At 41.1% G+C, this 24,964-nt stretch overlaps 1 protein-coding gene across 14 annotated transcripts in view; it reads left to right on the top strand.

Annotated features, from left to right (window-relative positions):
* Positions 1-23,414, top strand: part of srrm3 (serine/arginine repetitive matrix 3) — a 779,036-nt gene extending 755,622 nt beyond the window's left edge. For 11 of the 14 annotated variants that reach the window (XM_072589341.1, XM_072589339.1, XM_072589348.1 and 8 more), the window contains 2 exons: positions 588-725; positions 14,715-21,922. In XM_072589341.1, coding sequence (XP_072445442.1) covers positions 588-725; positions 14,715-14,940 — 364 coding nt within the window. In that variant the 3' untranslated portion in view covers positions 14,941-21,922. Of the gene's footprint in view, positions 1-587; positions 726-853; positions 885-6,536; positions 6,659-14,714 lie in introns of all 14 variants that reach the window. The other 3 variants (XR_011963284.1, XM_072589351.1, XM_072589350.1) reach the window with 3 other exon arrangements.
* Positions 23,415-24,964: the final 1,550 nt, after the last annotated feature.

Genomic DNA, 24,964 nt, shown 5'->3' on the forward strand with positions numbered 1-24,964 from the left:
TTGTTCTAACAGGTTACAGCCCCTAATCAAAGAATCCCTACAGTGTGGAACCAGGCCATTCAGCCCATTAAGTCCATACTTGCCTTCTGGAGAGCATCCCATCCAGATCCATCCCCCTTCTCTAACCCTGCATTTCGCATGGCTAATCCACCTAGCCTGCACATCCCTGGAGACTATGGGCAATTTAGCATGGCCTAAGCACTCACCCATGTTCAAGTTTGGGCACTAAATGTTAGCAGGTTGTTCATCTATGGGGACCTCAGAGCTAGGTCCACTTCCGTTCCATCCCACGTTGCCAGAGTTGTCATTTAATGGTGAGTTGTGAGATCTTTTGCAGTTTTAAGTTGCTTCTCTCCAACCTTGTAGCAATCCCCTCCTAATCTGACAGAATACAAATAATTATATATTGCTCATTGACACCTTGGGCTTTCAATTACTCATCAAAGGAGCTGGTGCATTAATATTTATGGACAGTTGACCACAAGATGATATGAGATGCAGTGAGTTAGAGTAGGAGTTGGAGATGGCAGAGAGTGTCTTCAAATTCTCCCTGTGTGGTCATCCATGTCCTTTCCTCTTTGTAACAGAGAAAGAGATGGTGACATTGGAGCAAGACATCATGACTCTGAGGCTGAGAGACATCGTCGCCGCTCCAGAAGCTACTCACCAATTCGGAAAAGGAGACGAGACTCCCCCAGTTTTATGGAACCTCGGCGAATTACAAGGTACAACACCGGGAGCCTTCAGTTTTTGGTTTTTTTTATGGGATTTTCTTTTTAGGATTTTAGGCATGGAATTAAGGAAGGAAGTATCAAAAGAGAAGGAATATTCACTGACTCTGTATTCATTTCAGCTATTCAGATGTATACCTAATTCTTCATATCGTGAGTACAGTGATATTTCAGCACAATTATACAGAATATTATGATGGAATTCCTGCATGTTAAAACTGCGCACAGCAATTTGTGTTTTTTTATCCCCCTTTACTATTCATTTGTAATCCAGATAAGAACCTGAATAGTCTTCTGCAGTACATGTATTGGGGGGGATGAGAAGAATGTACGCTTATAAATTAGCTTGTGCATTTTAAGACATTACTGGCCAATGGTTCTGCTATGGTGCCGTCCCTGATTCAGAATCGAACTTCTATTTGTTCCAGTTGACTGCGACATTTCCAGCCTGAGACGTCTGAATACAGCATACAGTTCAAACAATGGACTGGTTTCTCTAACCCTGATCTACTCCTCCTAGCTGCAGTCATTTCTGGCAAGAAGCACATGATCTTTGTGTGTCTGTGTGTGTGTGTTTTACATCAAACTTTACTCATGCAGAAAGGTCATCAGAAATGATGCCATATCCGATGTTCAGGAGCCTGTTTCCAGCATTATGGTACCACCCTGATAGGAATGAAAATTGTTGCCCCCACCCTCCATGACACTTTGCCTGTCTTCTATAATTCATAGGGTGAATAATATGTCTTATTGAGAGCTGTCACTCTGCCGCTCCCACACGCCAACTATTGTAGTGGAATGCAAACTGGGTGCCATTGTGTCTGCAAAACTGGAAGGTATTCAATCTAAGTCAGATCAGGTGAGAATGGATAGAAAGATCCCCAAATGTGTACGGGGATAAAAAATAACATGATAATAACATTCTACTCGCTTTCTGTTGCATAACAAATGGAATGATGTGGATATAATCTGAGACAAACAGTCTTTCTTTGCTATAATGTTGAAATGACACTTCAGCTCTGTAACAATTTTAAAAATCATACAACACCAGGTTATAGTCCAACAGGTTTAATTGGAACCACTATCTTTCAGAGCGCTGCTCCTTCATCAGGTATTCAGAGCAGTGCTCTGAAGGCTAGTGCTTCCAATTAAACCTGTTGGACTATAAGCTGGTGTTGTGTGATTTTTAACTTTGTACACCCCAGTCCAAAACCGGCATCTCCAAATCTGTAACAATTGTAACTAATAAACTTTGTGATCCTCTCAATAAACTTCAAGTCATCCTAAGTCACCTGGCTGACTTATCTTAATGCTTGGACAAAAAGTGCCAGTTTTATGGGATTCCACATGGCATATATATCCATCTGGATAAAAATGTCACCATCTCGCTACTTCTTTCCCCATGTAGACTCTCTATTTGGAAGGAGATTGCAGAACAAAATCTGGTGGAATAAGCACAGAGAAATAATGTCTTCATTCAATACCTTCCTTTTCAATCCTAACATTTTCTCAGCAAACCTCTCCCGTTCTGGTCAACGGTGTACTTGAATGACCTGTTGGTAATTTACGATTTAGGTTCGTGTACTGTCGGCAAGGTACCTGATGACCACTGGTTAGAGTGGCTCAGTGCCCAGCGTGAATCAATGGCTTTAATCTCATAACAACAGCACCTTGCAGTTATATTGTGACTTTAAAGTTCTAAAACACCCCAAGATGCTTCACAGAACCTGTTATTTGGCACAAACAACATAAAAAGATGTTTAGACAGCTGACTAAAAGCATGTTTGAAAAGGTAAAAGATAAAGGACAAGAGAGGTACAGAGCCAGAGAAGTTTGAGGAAGAAATTCCAGAGTGTACAACCAAAGACGTGGTTGCAAAAGATAGAAATTATGATGGGCACGCAAGAAGCCAGAACTGGAGGAGCACCGAAATCTCAGATGATTAGTTTTGGAGGCAGTTACAGAATGAAGGAAAGGTGAACACAGAGGGAAATGAATGGGACTTGGTGCCTGTTCATACACGAACAGCAATGTTTGGACTACTTCAAATTTACCAGAGGAATTTAAATTACATCAACTGAACAGAACACTTAGTAGTTACAATTTGCAATTACAGTTACATCACAGGATTGGATTGTAGGTTCACTTTACTGGGTTATCGTAAAGTGGTGCAAACTCAGAGCAACTGGATATGAAGATCTACTTTGCTCCTAGTTTCCTCACAGCATCCCCAGGTGATTCCTTTTCCACTCACAGCTAATATTGTCAACCCAGCTTCACAAGGAATGGTATTGTTTGCAACCAGAGTGACAGCAGCTAAATATGACCTTTCATTTCGAGCTCAACCACTACCAATTCCTTTGTAGCTCAGTAAGCCCGAACATCATACTCCTGATGGATAGGCCAATTGATTCAATCCTTTATCAAACGTTGTTGCAAGCTTCCATCGGTCTGAATTCAAGAGGGGTGAAAGCTTTTCATCTTGAGTTACACACTGCAGGAAAACATACAGGACAACCCAGTCAATAACAGAAGAAGGAACTTGGATGAACACCAGGGATGTGAAGGTCAATAAGGCAGCCCAGCATGCTACCCAGTCCTTGATTTTGTTTCAGGTATTCAGGATTCACAGCAGGCTTAGGTCACCCTCTGCTGCACAGCTTCGAATTTACAATTAGACTTTTTCACTTGTGACGGAGTCTAAAACTAGGAGACATAGTTTCAAAAAAAGCCTAAGAAAGAGATTTAGGAGACACAAAATGATTACAATGTAGAACCCCAGAATAAATTGGTGTATAATGTTTGGGCTTACTGAAATACAAAGGAATTGGGCAGCAGTTGACCTTTAAGTGTAAGATCACATTTAGCTGCTGACAAACACAGTAGTTGAAGTGAATAGCATTGACACACTTAAGGGCAAAGCTAGTTAAGGAAGAAATTAAAGATATGCTGAAGGAGTCAGACGGACAATGCTGGGTGGGGGTGGCTTCAATGCAGTATAATTACTATTTGTAATTCTATGCAGAGTAAGAAAGTTGCTAACATATCTCTGTGCTGAGAGCTTCACAGTTAACAGAATCTGGACTGAACTTTGACCATGTGCACCCCAACATCAGTATGAAATTATACCCTAACAGACACAGACACACTCCAATGTCTGTACACATGAGGCTGACAGTCTAGATGCATAATCAGAATAGATTAGATTACTTACAGTGTGAAAACAAGCCCTTCGACCCAACAAGTCCACACCGACCCGCCGAAGCGCACCCACCCAGACCCGTTCCCCTACATTTACCCCTGCACCTAACACTATAGGCAATTTAGCATGGCCAATTCACCTAACCTGCACATTTTTGGACTGTGGGAGGAAACCGGAGCACCCGGAGGAAACCCACGCCGACACAGGGAGAATGTGCAAACTCCACACAGTCGCCTGAGGCAGGAATTGAACCCAGGTCTCTGGCGCTGTGAGGCAGCAGTGCTAACCACTGTGCCACTGTGCCGCCCTCAATAGTTGCAGAATAACTTGGAAAAGTTGAACCATGCCAATCCTAACTACGAGGACACTTCCCCAATCTATCTCCAACTAAAAGTTTATCTTGAATCAAGAAACCTGTTCTCTTAGCCAGAGTCTTGTTTGTATTAAAGTTGTATTAAAGCTAAATGGAATGGATAAAATAAGGGGGGAAAATCCCAAAGAACCTCACATGCTGGAAATCTAAAACTGAAACAGAAATTGCTGGAGAAACTCATCAGATCTGGCAGCATCTATTAAGAGGAAGCAGAGGAACTCTGCTTTCTTTCCACAGTTGCTGCCAGACCTGCTTAGCTTCTCTTGTAATTTCTGTTTTTGTTTCAAGATAAAATGAGGGTATGAGACAATTCAAAGCTTGTACTATAAAACTTTGCAAAACAGATGACTCAACTCCAAGCCTCACGCAGTCTCAGGTGACCTTCTCATACCAAGGAGCTCCTGCTTGTTGCAGCCATTCTCCAGTCTTTCTTTCTAACTTCCTTCAGCTCTCCTACCTACATAAAGTTCACTCAGAATGCATGGTTTTGACACAAGTTAGGGAGTTGAATGCAAAACAAAAACAAGTCACTTGTACGCAGTTTAACAAAAATAGATTTTATTCAGAGATACACAGGGTAAGTGTATATTCATATAATACACAGGGTAAGTGTAGCTATTCCAAGAGCTTTGGTACATGGAATAAAGACTGTTTTAACCTAAGTTAAGGCTGATCAATGGACCCCTTACTTAACAGGGACAACTACATGACCACAGTGAATGCAACAACAAAAGGCCACTTTGGACATATGGAGGTTGAGATCAGGCACTTATAAAAACAGAAGAATATGAACAGTCATACAGGCTGTTATGGACCAGGCCAGACCCCCTCAAATTTTCTTAGGAAGGTAGCCCAGACCCCAACTTATTCTTATTTTAAAGACAGGTGTAGAGAGGATATACCAGGTGTGATGTAGCTGGTCAAACCACTCAGCTTTATGTAAAACAGAATTTATTTCAACACTACTGTTGAAACACAAACAAACGAAAGCAGAATTTAGAATAACTGACCTATTTGAAAACTCAACTGACTCGATACCACAACTTAATTAAAGAGCTGTTCCAATTCCTGTAACATCCCATTATCACATCCTTTGGCAAAAGGTAAATTCAAACACAGGTTTGTACAAGCAGGAGAGAGAAGCCAGTCAAGAATAATCTGCTAAGCATGGAACCTTTTTGCTACAGTAGCTTCTGTGCCTGCTACTAGCAGCTTCTCTGCTGCATCTCAACCAAACTAGAAAAATCTGGACTGGGTGAACTGGCCACTCCCCTGCCATTGTTAAACCCTGCTCATTGTGAGACATTTCAGCACCTCTGCCTTTACGACCTCTCTTTAAAAAAAGCCCAAGGACAAAATAACCTTGTAAATGTGACAGCTTCCCGCCAGCTCATGGCTGATAACCTACCTCAATTTCACTTATGACATCTTTGATATTCGGAAATCTATTGTTTTCAACCTTGATGACCTCAATTCTACTCTTCTGTTTGGAATTCTGGAGAGAATTCCAAATATTCACCGTCTATATGAAGAAATTCTTCCTCATCTTTTTGTCTTAATTGGCCTCTCCTTCACCTTGCAACCACGTCTCCTGGTTTTGATTCACCAGCCAGGGGAAACAGTCTATCTTCTTGTCATGGCCTGTAAGACTTCTACACGTTTCAACTCTAATTCACTTATATTTCTTCAATAGTCTGGAGAATACAAGCCCAATTTCCTCAATTGCTTCTTGTAAAACGATCCTGCTGTCCCAGGAATCAGTCTGGTGAACCTCTACTGCTCCCCTCTCTCTGGCAGGTTTATCCTTCCTTAATAAAGAAACCAAATCTGGGCACAACTATTCAAGGTATGGTCTCACCTAGGCTCTGAACAATTGCAAGAAGACATGTTTGCTCCTTTTTGGCTGAAGGTCATTAGTGAACACACAAGGACACTGCTGTGTCAACCAATGAAATTGAGATGCAATAAATGTTTACACCAGCTGGATTCTCGGGGGTATATTTGGGTTATGTTCCATTTATATCTTTTGGGATATCATTAATTTGAGTATGTTTTATTGTTGAGGATTTGAGGAAAATAGTAGAAGATGATACCTATCTGACATTGACATCCTTCACCTATATGTTACTCAAGCTGGTAATTAAATACAAGTCACTGAAGTGCCTTTGCAAAATTGTATAACTTTGTCTCAGTTTATCTTGTGTCTCTCATTTTTCCTTCCCATTTCAAGGTTTGCTGAAGAGTGCTGACGCCAATGGTGGTTACCCGGGTAACTACCACACTGCCTTGGATTGACGCTGTCCCACCTTGAAACCGTTTTGTGAGGCTGTTAAAGAAGAGCATCCCATTTCTGTACGGCCAACATTTCTCTCTCCTTCTCACTCTCTTTCTGTCTCTCTCTCTCTCTTTATTGAGTCAAATAGGTTCAACACAGCACAAGCATCTCTGCTAATGGAGCCTGTTCATCTAACCTATTGTGCAAAATGTTTAACATGTACTCACAACTCAGCTGATGTCACCGTGCTGAATTTCAGGGCTGCTCCCTATCTTCCAATGCTGTTCCTGTCCAATTTTATCCACAATTTAACATAGTCTTGCAAGTTTCTACAAATCAAATAAATTGTGTGGATAACAATATGGTAAAGCATTGGGTACAAGTAGCAAAGTGTTACCTTAGTTACTCAAAACCTAATTAAAATTGTTGATTAAGAATTACATCATGTTCAGGGAAGATTGAGCAGTAAGCACACTAAGCTTTATTTCTAGAAACTAAATTCAGCCCAATGACAGTCTATACTGTCCATTGCCTGTAAATGTTGAACAGACATCCAACTCAAATATCTTTATTCTCACCCAACATGTTAGATTAAAATGATGGCTATTGCCGTTTACTCTCTTGACCTTATAAAAAAATTCTCATTACCTTATTTTGAAAATAAATTGAAATCAGTGATTTGCTAATGATCATATTGTGCAAATCAGTTGGTTATTTGGCCCAATCTGACTAAGCATCTGCTAACACAGACAAAATAGAATAATAATCTATTTCACTGGGATATTTATTTGATTGGTCCATATTCTTGGAAGGTAACTCTTCATGTATTATCCAAACTAAAGGGCAGGTTGTGGAGAAAAGCGTATCTTACATGGACATCATCTGAGTTTGATGCAAATTTGCCATTGTATCACAAGGAATCCTTGCTACTTTGCTAACAGCAGCCTACAGCAGCCAACTAACAGATTGTGGTCTTGTACTTTAGGACTACAAGTTGAAGAAGGGGCTGCTCAGTGGTGAACCAAACCCCCACTTTCTCAAACTGAAGAAAGTCATCCTGCAGTAACCCCCTGCCATGCCATGCCACATCTTGTTGGTTCAAGCAAGAGTGTGATTTCATCTGACCATATTGTACTGCTGGTATTGCCCTACTAATGACAGGAGAGTAAATGCTACTTTAACTCTTCTGTCAAATGCTGCAAATCCTGCTCACATTTAACAGCAGTATATGAGCTATCATTTTAAAGATCCATCAAACCATTTGTGTGTATGCTTTACTGTACTGTACACCAGTTCCAGAATGTGGGCAGCAATCAGCCATACTTTTATTTGAACTGTGCACTGGAATTAAGAATACAAATGCTGTCAGCAGGAGTTCTAACCTGCAGAAGCTTCCAGCATTGTTTTAGTGATGTTCCCATTGCTGGAAGTATATTGAGTTTGTCTTTCCAGTGGGACAGAGATCCGCCCCAGTCAACTTGGTAAGTCACTGAAATTGCCCTCCATTCCCAATGAGCAGACCTTTCTTTGTCTAATCTAACATGTCTACTAACTATCATTCTATTCTGTTCACCTTTTGCAGACTTGGGGTACCTGACTTTCTCAGAAGGTTAGCACAGCTCGCAACTAACCATTTTCTTGCTTGGAAGTTTAAGCAATGGGAAACTTAACCTATGTTTTCTCAATATGAAAAATTAGCTTTCAATGCATTCTTCTCTTGCAGTGGTATAATACTGGCAATGTTTCGGTGTTCTCCACACAGAATTCATTCCTCAGTTACTTACTGAAGTCAATATTTTTGATTGGATGTAATTAACTGGGTGCACAATTAATTTTAATGTGCTTCTTATTTTTGTGAATTTGTAATGAGTTTTCACAAAACGTTGACTTCCCTTTCAAGACACATTGGTAATTCTAAAAGGTGCGGGTGAGGAATTTGAGGAGGTGGTAAGTTACCATGGTAACAAGTGTTGTGGAGAAGACTGGCACTGATGTGATGTAGGCTGCAGATAATCTTGGTCTCACTATATTTATCTGTTTCTGATCATTTGACAAATCTGATTAGTTTATAAAACTATTAAAAGCTAACACATAAATTAAGATTTTGTTAATCTACTAATTGGGCTTTGATGAATTCTGATCCTACTCATTCTTAGTAAAGAGATTCTGAAACTAATAATGATTTTAGTACCGCTGTACTTATGAAAAAATGTTACCTCCACTAATGATGTACTTAGATGCCTTTCAATTATTTAATTTTGTTTTACGTGAGCTCTGTGTAACTTTTGGGAGGCTTGTTAAGTGCAATGCCTTTGCACACGGGTGGGTTTTATTTTCTAAATATAATCCAGTCTTTTGGCAAGTCTGACACGAGCCAGCCACTAATTTAAAAACAGATAAAAGCAAAATACTACAGATGCTGGAAATCCAAAATAAAAACTGAAAATACTCAACAGCGTCCGTGTAGAGAGAAACAGTTAACGTGTTGAGTCCCCTTGACTCCTCTTCAAAATGGAGTTTAAAAGCAGAGTCAGCATCTAGTCTAAAGCTGATCAAAGATTTCAATATGAGAATCTACACTGTGGCCCAGCTCCACTGACTTTAGACAATACACCAAGAACCATTTATTTTGGATGGGTAGAACCAAAGATCCTGAAAACAATACAAGTTAAAGAAACAAAATGTTGATCCAGAGGAGATGTGAATAAAAAAAGAAAACAAGAAGAGGAGAAAACCAAGATTAAGGCCAAAGCTTAAAATTCTGTGTCTAATAGGTGGAATTCTGGTTTTCGATCAGAGGTAAGGTTAACTAATGGAATTCTGAGTCAGAGTAGGGGAATTCTGGGTTTGCTGTGTTGGCTGCTCAGTGGTTACACCACTGGACCAGTAATCCAGGTGTTTCTACCAATCATCTGAAAACCAATCCCAAGAAGATAGCTGGAGGGTTTTAAAATACAATTATCTAAATACATTTTGGAAAAGGAGGTACTGGTAATGGTGACTATGAATCCAATCTGCTCCTCTGACCTGGATGCGACTCCTGGCCCACAGCAACTGCCCTCTGAAATGGCCTAGCAAGCCACTCATTGCACCAAATCACTAAGTGTGATATGAAGGAAATACAAACCGTTGAACATTAAGTGAGGAACAGTAAACAACAAAGGCATACCCAGCCCAGTTGAGCCTGCAAGGTTTATCATTAGATCTGGGTAGTTGTGCTGAGATTGGGAGAGCTGTCAGTCAGAGTAGCCAAACAGTTTTATGTAGTCATACTCCAAAATCATACCTGTCATTCAAAATCCCAGGTATCTTCATCACCATTCTTGGGGATATACTATTTCAGTGGTGGGACAGGCCCATCAGGGGGGAAGGCTTTCTGGTATACAATCAGAGTGGAATAGCCCAGGCAACTCTCAACATTGACGCCAGATATCATGAAGGTTCAATGTAAGACACAAAGAAACCTCCTGCTGACTACCATCAACCGCCTTCATTCAGCCTATACGTATTTCTCTAAAGGTTGAGCAACACTTGGAAGAAACATTGATGATAGCACTGACGCACAATGTCTGCCACTCATGGATGACTCAGTACCCACTGCTGTTGACCGAGTTGGTTGATTCCTGTCGAGCACAGTAGGTTTGCAGCAGGTTATGAGAATAGACATGAAGGAAAATCTGTACCAATTACATGGTACACTGCAGCAACTCACCAACTATCGTTCGACATCGCCTGTGCCTTCTATCACCCAGTAATACAGGAGCAACAGATGGATGGGAAGTTCACCTCCAAGCCACACGCTATCTTGGCATGAAACTATATCAGCATTGCTTCATCAAGGCCAAAATGCTGGAACTCCTTTGCTGACAGCTGTCCAGGTGTACCCACACCAGGCAGTTCACCACCAGCTTCTTAAAAAGGCAGTTCACCACCAGCTTCTCAAGGGCAATTGACAATGAGCAATGAGCCCTACTCTGTATTGCCCACAGCCAATGAATGAAAAGAAAAAGATCTCTTCTTTACCGATGGTATTTGTCAGACCATGACGTTATTTGTGGATGTGACCATTGCTCAGTTCCTGTTGAAACAAAGGCATTCTCTTCATCTGTGTGCTAAATAAGAGCTTCTGAACAGATCCAGCTCAAAACTGGGCATCCAGGAGGCACCAGCAGCACCAGAATTATATTCAACCACAATCTGTAATTGAATAACCCATTATACCTCTAATTCAACAATTAACATCACATCAGGGGAATCAACAGAAATGCAGCATATTGGAGAATGTCAGGAGCAGTACCAAGCATACCTGAAAATGAGGTGCCAACCTGGTAAAGCTGCAACATGGAACTACATGAGGGAAAGAAAATGAGTCCTGATAGCATTCCAACTATAATGCTGAAGCTTTATTCTCCAATAAATTTATTCTCCAAGTTGTACTTGCAGGCAAGTTGTCCCAGTACAACTATAACACTGGCATCCATCCAATAATGTGCAAGATTACCCAGGTATGCCTTGTTCTCATGGTATCCCTTGCCCCAATCATCAGTAAAGTAATGGAAGGTATAATTGACAATGTTATCAAACAACACCTACTCAGCAATACCTGTTTACATATGCTCACTTGGATTTTGCCAAGACCACCCAACTCCACACTTCACTGAAGCCAAGGCTCAGATATGACCAAATGAACTGAACGGTTGAGTGAGGTCTGCCTGGTTGTCCATGAGCTTAAAGCAGCAATTTACCAAGTATGGTATCAAGGCAAAATTGAAGTCAGCAGGAATCATTCCCCACTGGTTGGAGGGCTATCCCATATAAAGGAAGATGATTGTGGTTGTTGGAGGTCAACCATCTCAGTCCCAGGACATGGCTGCAGGAGTTCCTCAGAATGGTATCCTGAGAACAAACATCTTCAACTGCTTCATCAATGACTTTTCCTCCATCAAAAGATGAGCAGTGAGCTTCTTCTCTGATTATTTCACCATGTTTAGTTCCATTTGGGTAATGGAGCAGTCCGTGCCAACATGCAGAAAGGCCTTGGTAACATTCAGGCCTGGGCTGCTAAGTGACAAATAACATTCAAATCACATAACTACCATGCAATGACCATCTCCAACAAACTAGAGTCTTGACTACTTCTCCTTGATATTCAATGGCATTACCATCAAAATCCTGGGTTGGATTGATGCACTATTGACCAGGAGCAAATGCTGTTGGTTACAAGAGCAGGTCAGAGGTGGCGTATCCACCTCTTAAATCCCCAAAACCTTTCCCCTATCTATATGGCACAGATCAGAGGTGTGACAGAATACTCTCCACGTGTTTGATGAATGCAAATTATGGAGCTCAACACAAAGCCAGACAAATCAATCCACTTGGTTGCTAACCCAACCATCTCTTGTATGTTCTCTCCCTCCACCACTGGCGCACTGTAGTTGCAACGTGTACCAGCAACCTGCCAAGGCTCCTTTCATAGCACTTTCCAAACCCTTCATCTCTGTTATCTGGAATGAAAAGGGAAATGAAGGTGATGGCCTAGTGGTATTATTGCTAGATTATTAGTCCAGAAACTCAGGTAATTTTCTGGGGACCCGACTTTGAATCCCTCCACTATAGATGGTGGAATTTGAACTCAATAAAGAAAGAAAATCTGGAATTAAGAATCTACTAATGACCATGAATCCACTGTCGATTGATGGAAAAATCCATCTGATTGACTAATGTCCTTCAGGGTAGGGAATCTGCCATCCTTACCTGGCCTGGCCTACTTGTGACTCCAGATCCACAGCAATATGATTAACTCTCAACTGCCCTCTGAGATGGCTGAGCAAGCCACTCAGCTCATGGGCAGCTAAGGATGGACAATAAATGCAGGCCTGCCAGTGAGGTCCACACCCCACACGTGAATGAAAAAAATCACAAGCACATAGGAAGACCATCATCTAGCTCTTCTCCAAGGGTCAGCATGGTAGCTCAGTAGTTAGCACTGCTGCCTCACACTGCCAAGGGAGTCGGGTTTGATTCCAGCCTCTGGCAAGTGTCTGTGTGGAGTTTGCACATTCTCCCCGTGTCTGTGTGGGTTTCCTCCGGATGTTCTGGTTTCTTCCCACAGTCCAAAGATGTGCAGGTCAGGTGAATTGGCCATGCTGATTGTCCCATCGTGTCCAGGGATGTGCAAGCTAGGTGGATTAGCCGTAGGAAATGCAGGCTTACAGGGATAGGTTAGGGATGTGACTGAATGGCCTGCTTTAACACTGGAGGGATTCTGTGATCACAGGGTAAAAACAATGACTGCAGATGCTGAAAACCAGATTCTGGATTAGAGTGGTGCTCGAAAAGCACAGCTGTTCAGGCAGCATCTGAGGAGCAGGAAAATCAACGTTTCAGGCAAAAGCCCTTCCTCAGGAATAGACCTTCCTGACTTGGAAATAAGTGTTGGTCCTTTATCATCAGCAATGAGTCACTAATGAATATGATGGTCCATCTAGAAAATTCCATGTCACTGTTCATGGGTTCTGTCAGACCTAGTGTGTTTATAGGCCCAATCCTAGGGCCACATATCTGACTGCACATTTGGGAGGTGGCTCTGAAAGGTGGGAGTGGCTTTGGCCGTGAGGTCATTGGCATTTCTTCCTCTGGTTCCTTTTCCTTACTCATCCCCACATAAAGAGACTATAATTCAGAAATTCCTATCTGGTTACAGTGCCAGATGTTCACTTGAAAGCACCACTTTACAGACAGCCAAAACCATGTGTCTTATTCATTTTTTTTAAAACCAGAATTAGTGTATCACCAACATGTCTTTGAAAAGTCTGCAAAGTGACATCAAATCGAGGCTTCTCAAATGTTAAGGAACATTCCTAGTAGATTCCTGAACTTTCCTTCAATTCTTGAATGTCCAAGATATCCCTGACTTCTACAGCATTGTCCTGCTCTCTCTCTAATCTCTTTGGGAAATAAGTTTTCATTGTTGCCTTCATTAAAAATGAATCAACTTGGCAGGGCATGTTATGACACACCTCAACGTAAAAACATCCCAGGTCAGGGTTTGAACCTAGACCACCTGACCGAGATGTAGGGCTGATACCACTGCACCACAAAGGCCAAATTAATAGCTCCCTGTCCTTTTCCACAACTTTATCAGCCATAATGACTCTTCCCCTCCCCCCGCCCCAGCCCATGTCAAGAAAACCTACAGTTTGAGCTCTGGATGATATTGTTTCCCTGTGTTATTGGTTGATGTGCCAAAAAAAGTCATCTGAAATGAAAAACAGTAAATAACGCAGAACAATAATAGAGACCTGTGTTTAGCCTCCCAGAAAAGGATTTCAATGTTTTTGCTCAAACTGCAATAGTAGTATTCAGTTACATTAGTACCCTTAATCACATTGATTACCAGTGGGACATAAATGTGTGTAGAGAAATGGATCGTGGTGCTTCAAAGAGGTGCAAGGGTTCAAGAAAATCATGGCAGAACAGCAAGAGGCCACACAGCCCATTTGGCCTTCTGCAGCACTTTGAAAGAGCTGTCCATTTAATCTAAGTTGTCTACCGTGCTGCCGTTATGTATTTTTCAGTGTACCTTATATATTCAGATCCCCTTTAAAAGCAACTGTTTGTTCTGTTTCTCCCCACTCTCCTCAGACAGTGAGTTCCTGTGTTCTTTTGGCATAAGATAAATCAGCTGTGCTGGGAAATTGAGGGGGATCGGGCCAGGTTCTAAAGAGTCAGACTTGCTTAAAACACTGGATACCCCAGCACTCAAAGACTGAGTGGATATGGTAACGTTTGTATATGTTCATAGCAGAGTTTAATTTGATCGTAACACGTGCTTTTTGCAATTAACATTGACTGAGTTAGAAGGACATTATTCAGCCAAGCAGCATCCATAAATGGGCAAATTTCCCTGATGCTGCACCTGTCACTGTTGAGGCTTTCCTGACTAACTGGGGAGAGGGGCAGTTGGTTCCCTTTCTGCCCAGCTTTCCTTTGTGAAAGATTCCGAAAAAGCCCCAGGTGCCTGAACAGGAAAATCTGCCTGACGTGTGTTCGCCGTTTCCGACGGTGTTATCTAACCCAGACTCATTCCTGTCTCCTTTCCCGCTTTTGTTTTTGTTTTTGGGGTTGGTCCAGTGCACGTAAGCGGCCTATCCCCTACTACAGGCCCAGTCCCTCGTCGCCCAGCTCCCTGAGCAGTTACACCTCCTACAGCAGGAGCCGGAGCCGCAGTTATGACAGCTACAGCTCGTACAGCCGGAGCCGGAGTCGGAGCAGGAGCCGGAGCCGGAGCCGGAGCCGGACTCGCAGCCGGACCGCCAGCTACGACAGTGGGAGCAGCTCGGAAAGTACTGGCTTTTAGAAGGGATTCAAACAAAAGCTCCATGAGACACAACTAAAAGCAAAGAGTCACAATTATAAACAAGAGCTGTCTCCAAGATAGGAGACATGAAACAGCGAGTGTCAGCAGTCCCATTAGTCCACTGCAACCAGATTTGTATTATAACAGTTATATATTTATATCAAGATGGGCCCTGACGTTCATAAATCCTCAGATCCAGGCGTATGTATCATTCAGCACTGACGCTGAGACGGACGGATCTTGCAGTCTTTGCACGGCCTCCATCCTGTGTTTCTCCACTCAACATCATTCAGGAGTTTAAAACTATTTGCCTGGTGCTGAGATTTAAATGGAACACTTTTATATATAAAAAAAACATGAATTATGAACCTCTGCAAAATAATTCTTCCATGAAGTCAACTGAACCAAACGTCAGCAATTTCTTCCAAACAGAAGACATGCAGCTATTTAAATACACTTATTCCCCCCCCCCACCACCCCTCCCCTCTGTGGCTGACTGAAATTTGCATCGAATAACTCTTCAGGGGTTTCTCTGCAGATACTTTTTGAAAGAGCCTCTGGACAAAGAAGAAAGCATCAGATGAACAAATGGACAGGGAGGCACAGAAATCTGCTTTCCTTGGCTTCATTCAGCAAGCACCAGCTATTGAACTGCTCTCCTTCCTCTGATCCATCCTTGTAATGTTGCAAGGGGAACAATTTTAAGTCAACACTATGGTTGCAAACATAGAAAACTATGCACTGTAAATATAATACCACTAGCACATGTTGGTGTGTATGGGTGGGGACAGTGTGGCTCCAAGAGTTCAATGGGGAATTGTATAACACATGCTGTACTAACACAGCAAACTATGTAGAGTTGTATTCATGCCTCCAGTCGCTTTCTACTAGATGCTAGTTGAGGCCTATTTCAACCAGCAATGTTGGAAGTGTCTCATAAAGATATGAGCTGTCTCAGTGTTGTGCACCTAAAGTGATCTACCTTCATTTAATGGCTTTCCAATTCACACCTGTTTAGGCTTTGCTTTATCTGCAATTCTACTACAGCCATGGTGCATAATTTATTTACGCAGATCTGGTAACGTTTATACCAAATAATCAACCCGAGTCAGGTTTTTCCAGAGACAAATACTCTGCAAGCCTGCCACTCTGCCCACACCCAAACTGCTAACAACATTTTGCCTCTTTGTATAGTTGGCTTGCAAGGGGTAGAGCACCAGATGGTTTCCTGATTCTAAATTGGTGTCCAAATCCATTGAAGTGACTCCATCAGACGATTTGAAATAAGTAGGACAGCTGGACAGCCAATTCTGACACTTTGGTTATTTGAAACTGGAGAAAGGGGTACACATTTCGAAAACAGCCTTAAGCATGTGGAAAAGTTTGAATTCAGTTACTCAAAATGTAGGTTAAATGTGGAAGATTCTTCCACACTTTGGGAACTGGCAGCTTGGAATGATAAAAATAATATTCGCTATCCTTCCACAGAGTTACTCATTTTAGGGGTTAGCCCAGTGCCCTTGCCTTCACCTGAGCTGTGAAGGATTAATTAGTGAGTGACGTCTAGATGTTTATTTATATCCTTAGGGGAAGCAAATCTATTTTGCAAAGTCCTGTAGACATGGCTTTTCAGGCAACCTTTTACTAGTTGCTTCTGTTGCATTTAAGTTTAATGATTTGCAAACGCTGCCATTTGTAATTTATTTCTTGTTGAAAGATCCTGAAGAAGTGAATTGAAGAGAAGGGTACAAACCCAGGAATAAAATGACACAGTGAAAGATGGATCAAGGATTCATTTGTCACAAAAGATTGCATATGGTGTATCATTGTAGCCCCCATATGGAACAGGCTCCAAACAATAGACAATTTACAGTAGAAGTCAGCATTTAAAGCTGATACAGAGTCAACTTTTTATTGGACTTTTTACATTTAGTCACTCACAAATGAAGATCTTTTAGCAGATTACTTTATCTGGCCTCATTTTTGTTATGATGACTGCGAGTTTATCCCCTTTGGAAGCAGGGACCTACTTATCAAGGCAGATCCTAGAATTGGTTCATTGATTTGTTTTCACTTTCAAACTTTAAATCCATCATCCTCTCATATAAAAATCAACATTAAGAAATTAAGTGGCGTAATTACTCCAGTTTGGAAACAGATCAATGTTTACATGTTCTGAAGAACACGACATTCAGCTCCTTAAATAGTTACCATTTTAACCAAATGAGGCAACTGTATTGACTTGCAATGAACATCAAATCCATATTTAAAACTGAGTTTACATACACTTGATGCACTTTTTCACCTGGTTTGCAACCTCAGTCATACAGCATGGAAACAGTTCTGTCGAACTAGTCCAGGCTGATCATGTTCTCAAACTAAACCTGTCCCACCATATCCCTCCAAACATTTCCTGTTAAATTGTTATCCAAATGTTTTCTAAATATTGTAACCGTACCTGCATCCACCATTTCCTCTGGCAGTTCATTCCTCAGACTAATCACTTGGTGTAAAAATGTCCCCCACCCCACCATGTCCTTTTTAATTCTTTCTCCTCTCACCTTCAAGATATATTCTCTAGTTTTGAGTTCCTCCACTTTAGGGAAAAAGACCTTTGCTAGTCACCTTATCTATACCCCGCACAATTTGATAGATCTCTAAAAGGTCACCCCTCAGCCTCCTACACGACAGTGAAAAAAGTCCCAGCCTATTTTTATAACTCAAGCCATCCATTCCTGGCAACATCCATGTAAATCTTTTCTGAACTCTCTTGTTTAATCATATCCTTCCTATAACAGGGCAATCAGAACTGCTCACATTACTCCAGAAGAGGCCTCACCAATGACCAACAACCTCAAAATGATGAGCCAACTCCTATACTCCAAGGTCTGAGCAATAAAGCCAAGCAAAGTAAATATCTTCTCAATCACCCTGTCTACCTATCATGCAAACTGTAAAGAATTATGTACCTGAATCCCTCAGTCTTTCTATTCGGAAACACTCCCCAGGGCCCTACCATTAATTACATAACTCCTGCCATTGTTTTTGCTTGTTTTTATTCAAATTAAACTCCATCTGCCACGCCTCCACCCATTGACCCAGTTGACCAAGATCGCTATGTAATCCTAGACAACCTTCTTCACTGTCCACTATATCACCAATTTTGGGCGTCATCCAGAAACGTACTAACCATGCCTCCTAAATTCTCATCCAAATAATTTATATAAATGACAAACAAAAGTAGACCAAGCACTAATCCCTGTGGAACACCACTGGTCACAGGCCTGCAGTCCGAAAAACCAAACTTCAAATACCACCATCTGTCTCTAATTTTGTATCCAATTAGTAAGCTCACTCTGAATCCCATGTGATCTAATTTTACTAATTAGTCTACCATTGCAGAACCTTGTTAAAGGCTTTACTAGAGTGCGTAGACAATCTCTGAAAATAAATGAGTGACTCAGCCTATTGCCTTGAAAGTTCTTTACCTTTTACCTTTAAAAACATTGTCAAATTCTACCTATTTCATCAAAGGTCACCTTATCTCACTCCCTGCCATTACCTCCTGGCAAATAGTTTCCTTCATCTATTCCATTTTTCTGTTGCATTTTCTTCCCTCTAGAAAGCACCTTGCAACATTTTCGCAGTTTATATTTTGAATATTCATTCAGGGGTATCTGGGCTTCACTGGACCAGGGCACCTATTGCCTATTCTTCAAGTCCTGGGAGAAGCTGTTGGTGAACCATTTGTAGGCCTTGGGATTTAGGAGCCTCCCACCCCCATCCCAGAGCCTTTTAGGGAAAGAGTTTCCAGGATTTTGACCTAGTGGCACTGAAGGAACGGTGATATATTTCCAAGTCAGGATGGACAACTTGCAAATGGTGTTCCCCATGTATCTTGCTGCCTTCAGTTTAATTTATCAATTTTGGTTAATATTTTTTGTCATGACCTTAATGTGAACAGTGAGAAGAAAAGCTATGGAACCTTTGGGGAGTCCCCATTTATTGTGGACAAGCTGTGCTGTGTCTTCCATTTTTCCTGCTCCTCCCAAACCTCTTATGAAAACTTTAAGATTCTAAGGGGATAATCAGTGAAGATTCTGAGGGGACTTGACAGTGTAGATCTGAAATGATGTTTTCCCTCATCAAGAAATCTTGAATTAGGCACACTCTTTCAACATTAGGCGTCTCCTTTAAAGTGGAGATGAAGCGGAATTTTTTTTCTCTCAGAGGGTCATTAAGTGTTGAATTTCTCCTCCCCAGTGAGCTGTGTGTGTGGGGCGGGGTGGGGTTTGGGGGGAGGCAGCACCAAATATATTCAAGGCTAGGTTTGACCAATTTTGGATTGACAAGGGAGTCGAGAGTTATGGGATCCATGTGGTAATGGATTTAAGACCACGATCAGGTCATCCATGGTCTTACTGAATGGGAGATCAGGCCTGAGAGACCAAATGGCTTACTTACTCCTAATTCACGCATCCTTATGTCCTTATAAAGTGTAGAAAGGCAGTCATAAACCGGTAGTTTATTCAGATGCAACTTTTTAAAACAATCTCTAAACACTCCAGTGTTATCAAGTTTGACTTAGTATGTTGATAATCCTAGGTTGCCCTCCATTATTAAACTCACAACAGATCCAGTCGATTATGGTAAGCTTTAGCTAGTTCGATCTATCAGTCTCTGTTGAATTGTTGAATGTGTCTTCTCGTTCTGCTGGCAGCAATGCGAGTGGGTGGTTCTGGTATGATTCCCAAATTCCTTGAGTCCCTTTAGCTCAAGGCTGTTAGTGATCCAGCATCAGCGTAGCTTAAAGATGGAGTTGCAGTAGGTGGGAGAAAGCAAATCTTCAAATATTCCTGGGAATTCTGTCCAAACTTCTTTCTGGATCAGGAGCTGCCTAGGGCAAGGTGGACAGGTTGTGAGGAGATGCCTCAGCGTTCGATCTCATCATTCATACAAGCACATGAATGTTAGACAGTCAGAGACACTCAACCCTTCTTATAAGCAGAAAAGACGAGTCCACAAGATTTCCAGCTGCACCATAACTTTTGTGATGCAACGGATCTGTGCCTATTGAACTGCAAGTCTTTATATTTGCAGTAAAACATGAATAACCATAGAAAATCCGTACAGCAAGTGTACAAATGAATCTACCTTCATCCAGTCAGCTTAGATTTCTCAAGAAATACACAGATTCATGAAGTGTGGACCCGAGGATTTGGAAAGAATTAATCACTTTAATATTTCTTGCCAATCACTTCTTCAGCATTACTTTAAAATATTCACTTTTGAAATAAAAGTGTCATTGGAAAGTTCTATATTTATTTCCAATCCCTAGTGTGGAATTGCAGAATGTTGAGCCAGCAACAGTGAAATGACACTAATAATCTTGTCCAGTTTGGGATTGTGTGAGACTTGGAGGAGAAGGTGTTTTTCTTATTTGCTTGTAAAGGGATGGAGAATGGCTATCTGGGCATCGAGAGAGGTCATAGCTCATATGTACCATCCAACTATCCAACTTGTCTCAATCTCCCAAGAAAGAATAAAGAGGAAAAAAACAAATAATGTTGGCCACATTTAGGGGAATGAAAGAACAAAACATAATTTGAAGAGATAATATATTACAAAGTATATCATGTATCCTGACATTATCGTGCTAACACCACAATGCTAAAATGGAATGCAATATTACTGTCTCCTTATTAAACAGATCAACATCAGCTCAAACCGATTCAATGGGAGGAGGGATGGCGGAGATAGAAGTTTTATTGCAATGTAATTCTTTTCACTGCATGTCACAGCTTAATACTCAAATAGTCTGTCAATACAGGTTTTACATTTTCCCCGGATGGGATGTATTTTAAAATAGGTGTTGAAGGATACCTGTTCAAAAAAAATTTGGCAAATCTGTCAGTGTATTGCACTAATCTCAAACATAAATCTCCTGTTTACTGCAGTCAGAGAAACATTGCTGTTTGACTTGAGATTCCCCTATAATTTCTATTTATTTGGTTACATATTAACCTTTGTCCATATGCATATTGATAGTTACCATGCAATTGCCAGCAAATCTATACATTTAAAAAAAGTTTTTAAAAAAAAGCATTTATATGGTTCCTCCAGTCCTGTACAGATTGTGTTATGTTGACTTGTACTGTTGCAATGTATAATTTCCGAGATGCTGCATTCCTTTTCCTGTACAGTATTAAATGTGTTTCTCTTAACTTGGTGATCATGAAGAACTCTGTGTGTCACAGAAGAACTGAGAGCTTCAACATATTCTGCCCATTTCCCCTATGCCTCATTAACATCCTCGTTGTAATTAGAACTAACCGACTCCCAGTCTTTGTCTTTGTAACATCTGAAACTGAACCAACCCAACTCGATATGAAACGCAGTAAAGGCCTCTTGGATAAAGGAGACTAGAGTAATGGAGGCCTGAACTGAACCGGGTGTCAACCAACAGTGTAACAATCAAAACTTGGCTAGGGTGTCCATGTGACATGCTTTGTCATGTCTAGATCTATTTACATACAATACATTTGAAAACACGTCCTTCATGTTGTTGTCTACCAAGAGACCAATGGGTTAGGTTAATATTGGCCTACCCCATCCCCAAATCAATGATTATGAAGATACTGCTTTGATTTCAGGCAACCACAATAGATCTTATATCTTGCCAGGACTAGGAGTAAAACGTTTTACTTGTCCTGAGTCCATTGGTTTACACATATAAACTGCAATGAAGCATGGATCATCCATAGCCTGGCAGTGTAATGTTACATCCTGCATACATTATAAATAAACTGGCTCTAAAGTGGAATATTTCAAATTAATCATGGGTGACTTTAAACAAGAAGTTTTGCAATTCTTCAGAACTTAAACGGTTTTATCCAATGACAGTTTGAAAGGAACTCATAGGTTGCTTATCTCATAGCTGGAGACAATTTTGAACAATAAACTCAAACGTATTTGTATAAAATTTCATATTGAGTTTGTTTCATGATACAAAGTGTAACCATGTACAGTTTCTGGTCCTGGGAGATAGCATGTTCGCTTTGTGTGATAGTAATTCTGAAGTTTAGTGCACATCTCTGTGGTTTTTGTTTTAGTGAAGTCAACAGAAATAAAACAGGGTAGAGAGATGAAAGGAACTGCCTATCGACTATCATCCAGCCCCACTATTGCAAAAAATCAAGATCTACCAGATATCCCACACCTAATATATTTTAGCAGGAGAAGATACAATGCAATAAATAATGCTTTATTGTTTACACAATACTTGTACAGCAGGTCAAACACAGTAAGTTACCCACACCACCCAAGGCTACCATCAGTTCATTAGCTGATGGATCCTTCAATAACTGGGAAATTGGGCTAAAATCGATCCAGCATTCCCTTGGTTGGAATATTTCATATGGTTTACAGCAATCCCCCTGCAGAAAAGTATTCAATAATATTGTATTATATAAAAATAAAACCATAATCTAATGAAATGTTAAATATTTAATACTGTGTAGTGGCTAACTGTAGTAGTAGATGGAAATGAATCCTTGTCAACACACTTACTATTTGCAAAAATCATGTGCTGTTTTAATTTGGAGCAGATCTTTTAACACCATTCATTCTTTACCAATGTAAAAGCAGCAAAATCACACAGTGCATTCTTTGAGCTATGATATACAAAAGGAAAAGAAATGATACAATTTTGCAGATTTTTTTCTTTGCTGACTGAGTAATGAGGCTGATTATCTAATTTGTCTTTACCAATTGACCACAGATTAGTTTAAAATTGCCCAGAGACCGTCAATTGATTGGTCCTTCAAATTAGAATTCATGGTGCTTTTAGCACATTTCTTATAATAATTCAGTTCAAAATAACCCAAGCATTGCCTGTGTTTGCTAATTCGTGACTGCTTGGTTCAAGTCCTGTCTGGTTCAGAGGTTTGTAATAACATCTCTGAACAAATTTATCAAAAGGTATTGAGCCTACCTTCGGGCTCTTGTGACAAAGTGATAGCATATCTACCTCTGAGCCAAGAGGTCTGGGTTCAAGTCCCACCTACTCCAGAGATGTGTAATAACAGGTTGAGTCAAATCGTCTAGCTCTAATGTACTCTTACTCTGAAAGGCTGATAAATCAAAAAAGCAATAAACAAATGGTGATCTGCAGCTTTAACAAAAGACACAACAGGACCTGCACAATTTAGCACCAATGAAAATCCTTCCCAGTCATTGCCACCTTCACAATGCTGCAGCAGGTATTTCTAAAGACTGCTGACGTATCAGGGAATTCTCAGTCTTCCTCAAACTTGATCAATTCTTGTGTTTTCTTTTTGTCTCCTGCGATGTTAAACAAGATAAGGAGATCGATCAATTACAATTCTGCAGCTGTTTGTAGAATGCATTTTGAGATTGTGTATGACTTAGAAATTAGTGTAACTAGTTAAATGAAATAAAAAGTATATGACGACTATGTGACAATTCTTTGATTTCTGCAGCAGAGGCAGAGACATTGAAAGGCCCCCTCATATGTACTGACTTTCTGCTCTAATCTTCACTTCCTTTTTCAGCCACGGGCCCCTCTGCATTCTCTGGGCAACCGACAAGGTACAATTTCAAAGAACAGGGATGGGGTTTTGAATAAGATTTATCCCTCAACCAGCATCAATAAAAACAGAACCAATTGTCATTATCATGGTTACTATTTCCAGTGACCACACTACGGAAGTAGTAATGGTAAAATGCTTTGGGATCTTCTGAGGTGAAAGATGCTATGTAAATGCAAGTCATTCTTGGGCATTGTCTGCCTACAACTGCATTTACATGAGCCACATGCCAGTCTAAAGTGAATGCTGCCAAATCGTGCCAACTATGCCCTTTACTAACCACAGCTGAAACAGCCCTTAGGATGGGTGTTTTCAAGGGGGAAGAGGATTGGGGGGGGGGGGGGGGGGGGGGAGGTGCTAGTCAGTGCACCATTATCAAAGACATAGCCTGAAAAATGAGTGAATAAAATAATTTTAAAAATCTAACACCACCAGACCTACTGAGGAGAACTTGTTCAGTTACCTTCCTACCCTCTCAGCACTTGACTCCCTTGTCTATCAAGAAATCTAAGTAACTCAAACAAACCTACTCACTGACCCAGTCTCCACTATTTGCTGTGGAACCGAATTAGAATTAGGTTTTATTGTCACCTGTACTCAAGTACAGGAGTACAGTAAAAAGTTTACAATGTTGCCCCACACGATGCTGCCTTTGGTACACAGTACTGAGGTACAAATCTTAGATACAAAAAGAGTAATAAAGATAAAAAGGTGCATTACCTTACAGTGATTCATTGTATAAGTTAGAAATAAGATACAGTTAAAAGGATAAACATTACAATCAGATAACCAGATTACACATAAGCATTACATTGTAATAGATCAGCACAGGGGCTTCCATACAAACTTTGACCAGCCTTGCAAACTGCAGAGCATTCATGCGAGACCCACGAACAACAACCATCCCTGCTCCACTCTAGGCCTCCAGCCCGCTTCACTCCAGCTCCCAGCCACTCCACAACACTACAGGCCTCCAGCGCGCTTCATTCCTGAAGAAGGGCTTACGCCCGAAACGTCGATTCTCCTGTTCCTTGGATGCTGCCTGACCTGCTGTGCTTTTCCAGCAATTCATTTTCAGTTCCAGCGCGCTTCAGTCTGGCTCTCAGCCACTCCACAACACTCCAGGCCTCCAGCGCCCTGCACTCCAGCTCCCCGCCTCTACACAACAGTACAGGCCTCCAGCCCACGTCACTCCAGCTATCAGCCACTTCACAGTGCTACAGGCCTCCAGCCTGCTTCACTCCAGCTCCCAGTCACTCCACAACACTCCAGGCCTCCAGTGCGCTTCATTCTGGCTCCCAGCCACTCCACAACACTCCAGGCCTCCAGCTCGCTTCACCCCAGCTCTCAGCTGCTCCACAGTAAGTTCTTTTATTCAAGAAAACTTTAAAACCTTTGGTAAAAAAAGAAAAAAA

Source organism: Chiloscyllium punctatum, chromosome 19, assembly GCF_047496795.1.
Source record: "Chiloscyllium punctatum isolate Juve2018m chromosome 19, sChiPun1.3, whole genome shotgun sequence".
Taxonomy (NCBI): domain Eukaryota; kingdom Metazoa; phylum Chordata; class Chondrichthyes; order Orectolobiformes; family Hemiscylliidae; genus Chiloscyllium; species Chiloscyllium punctatum.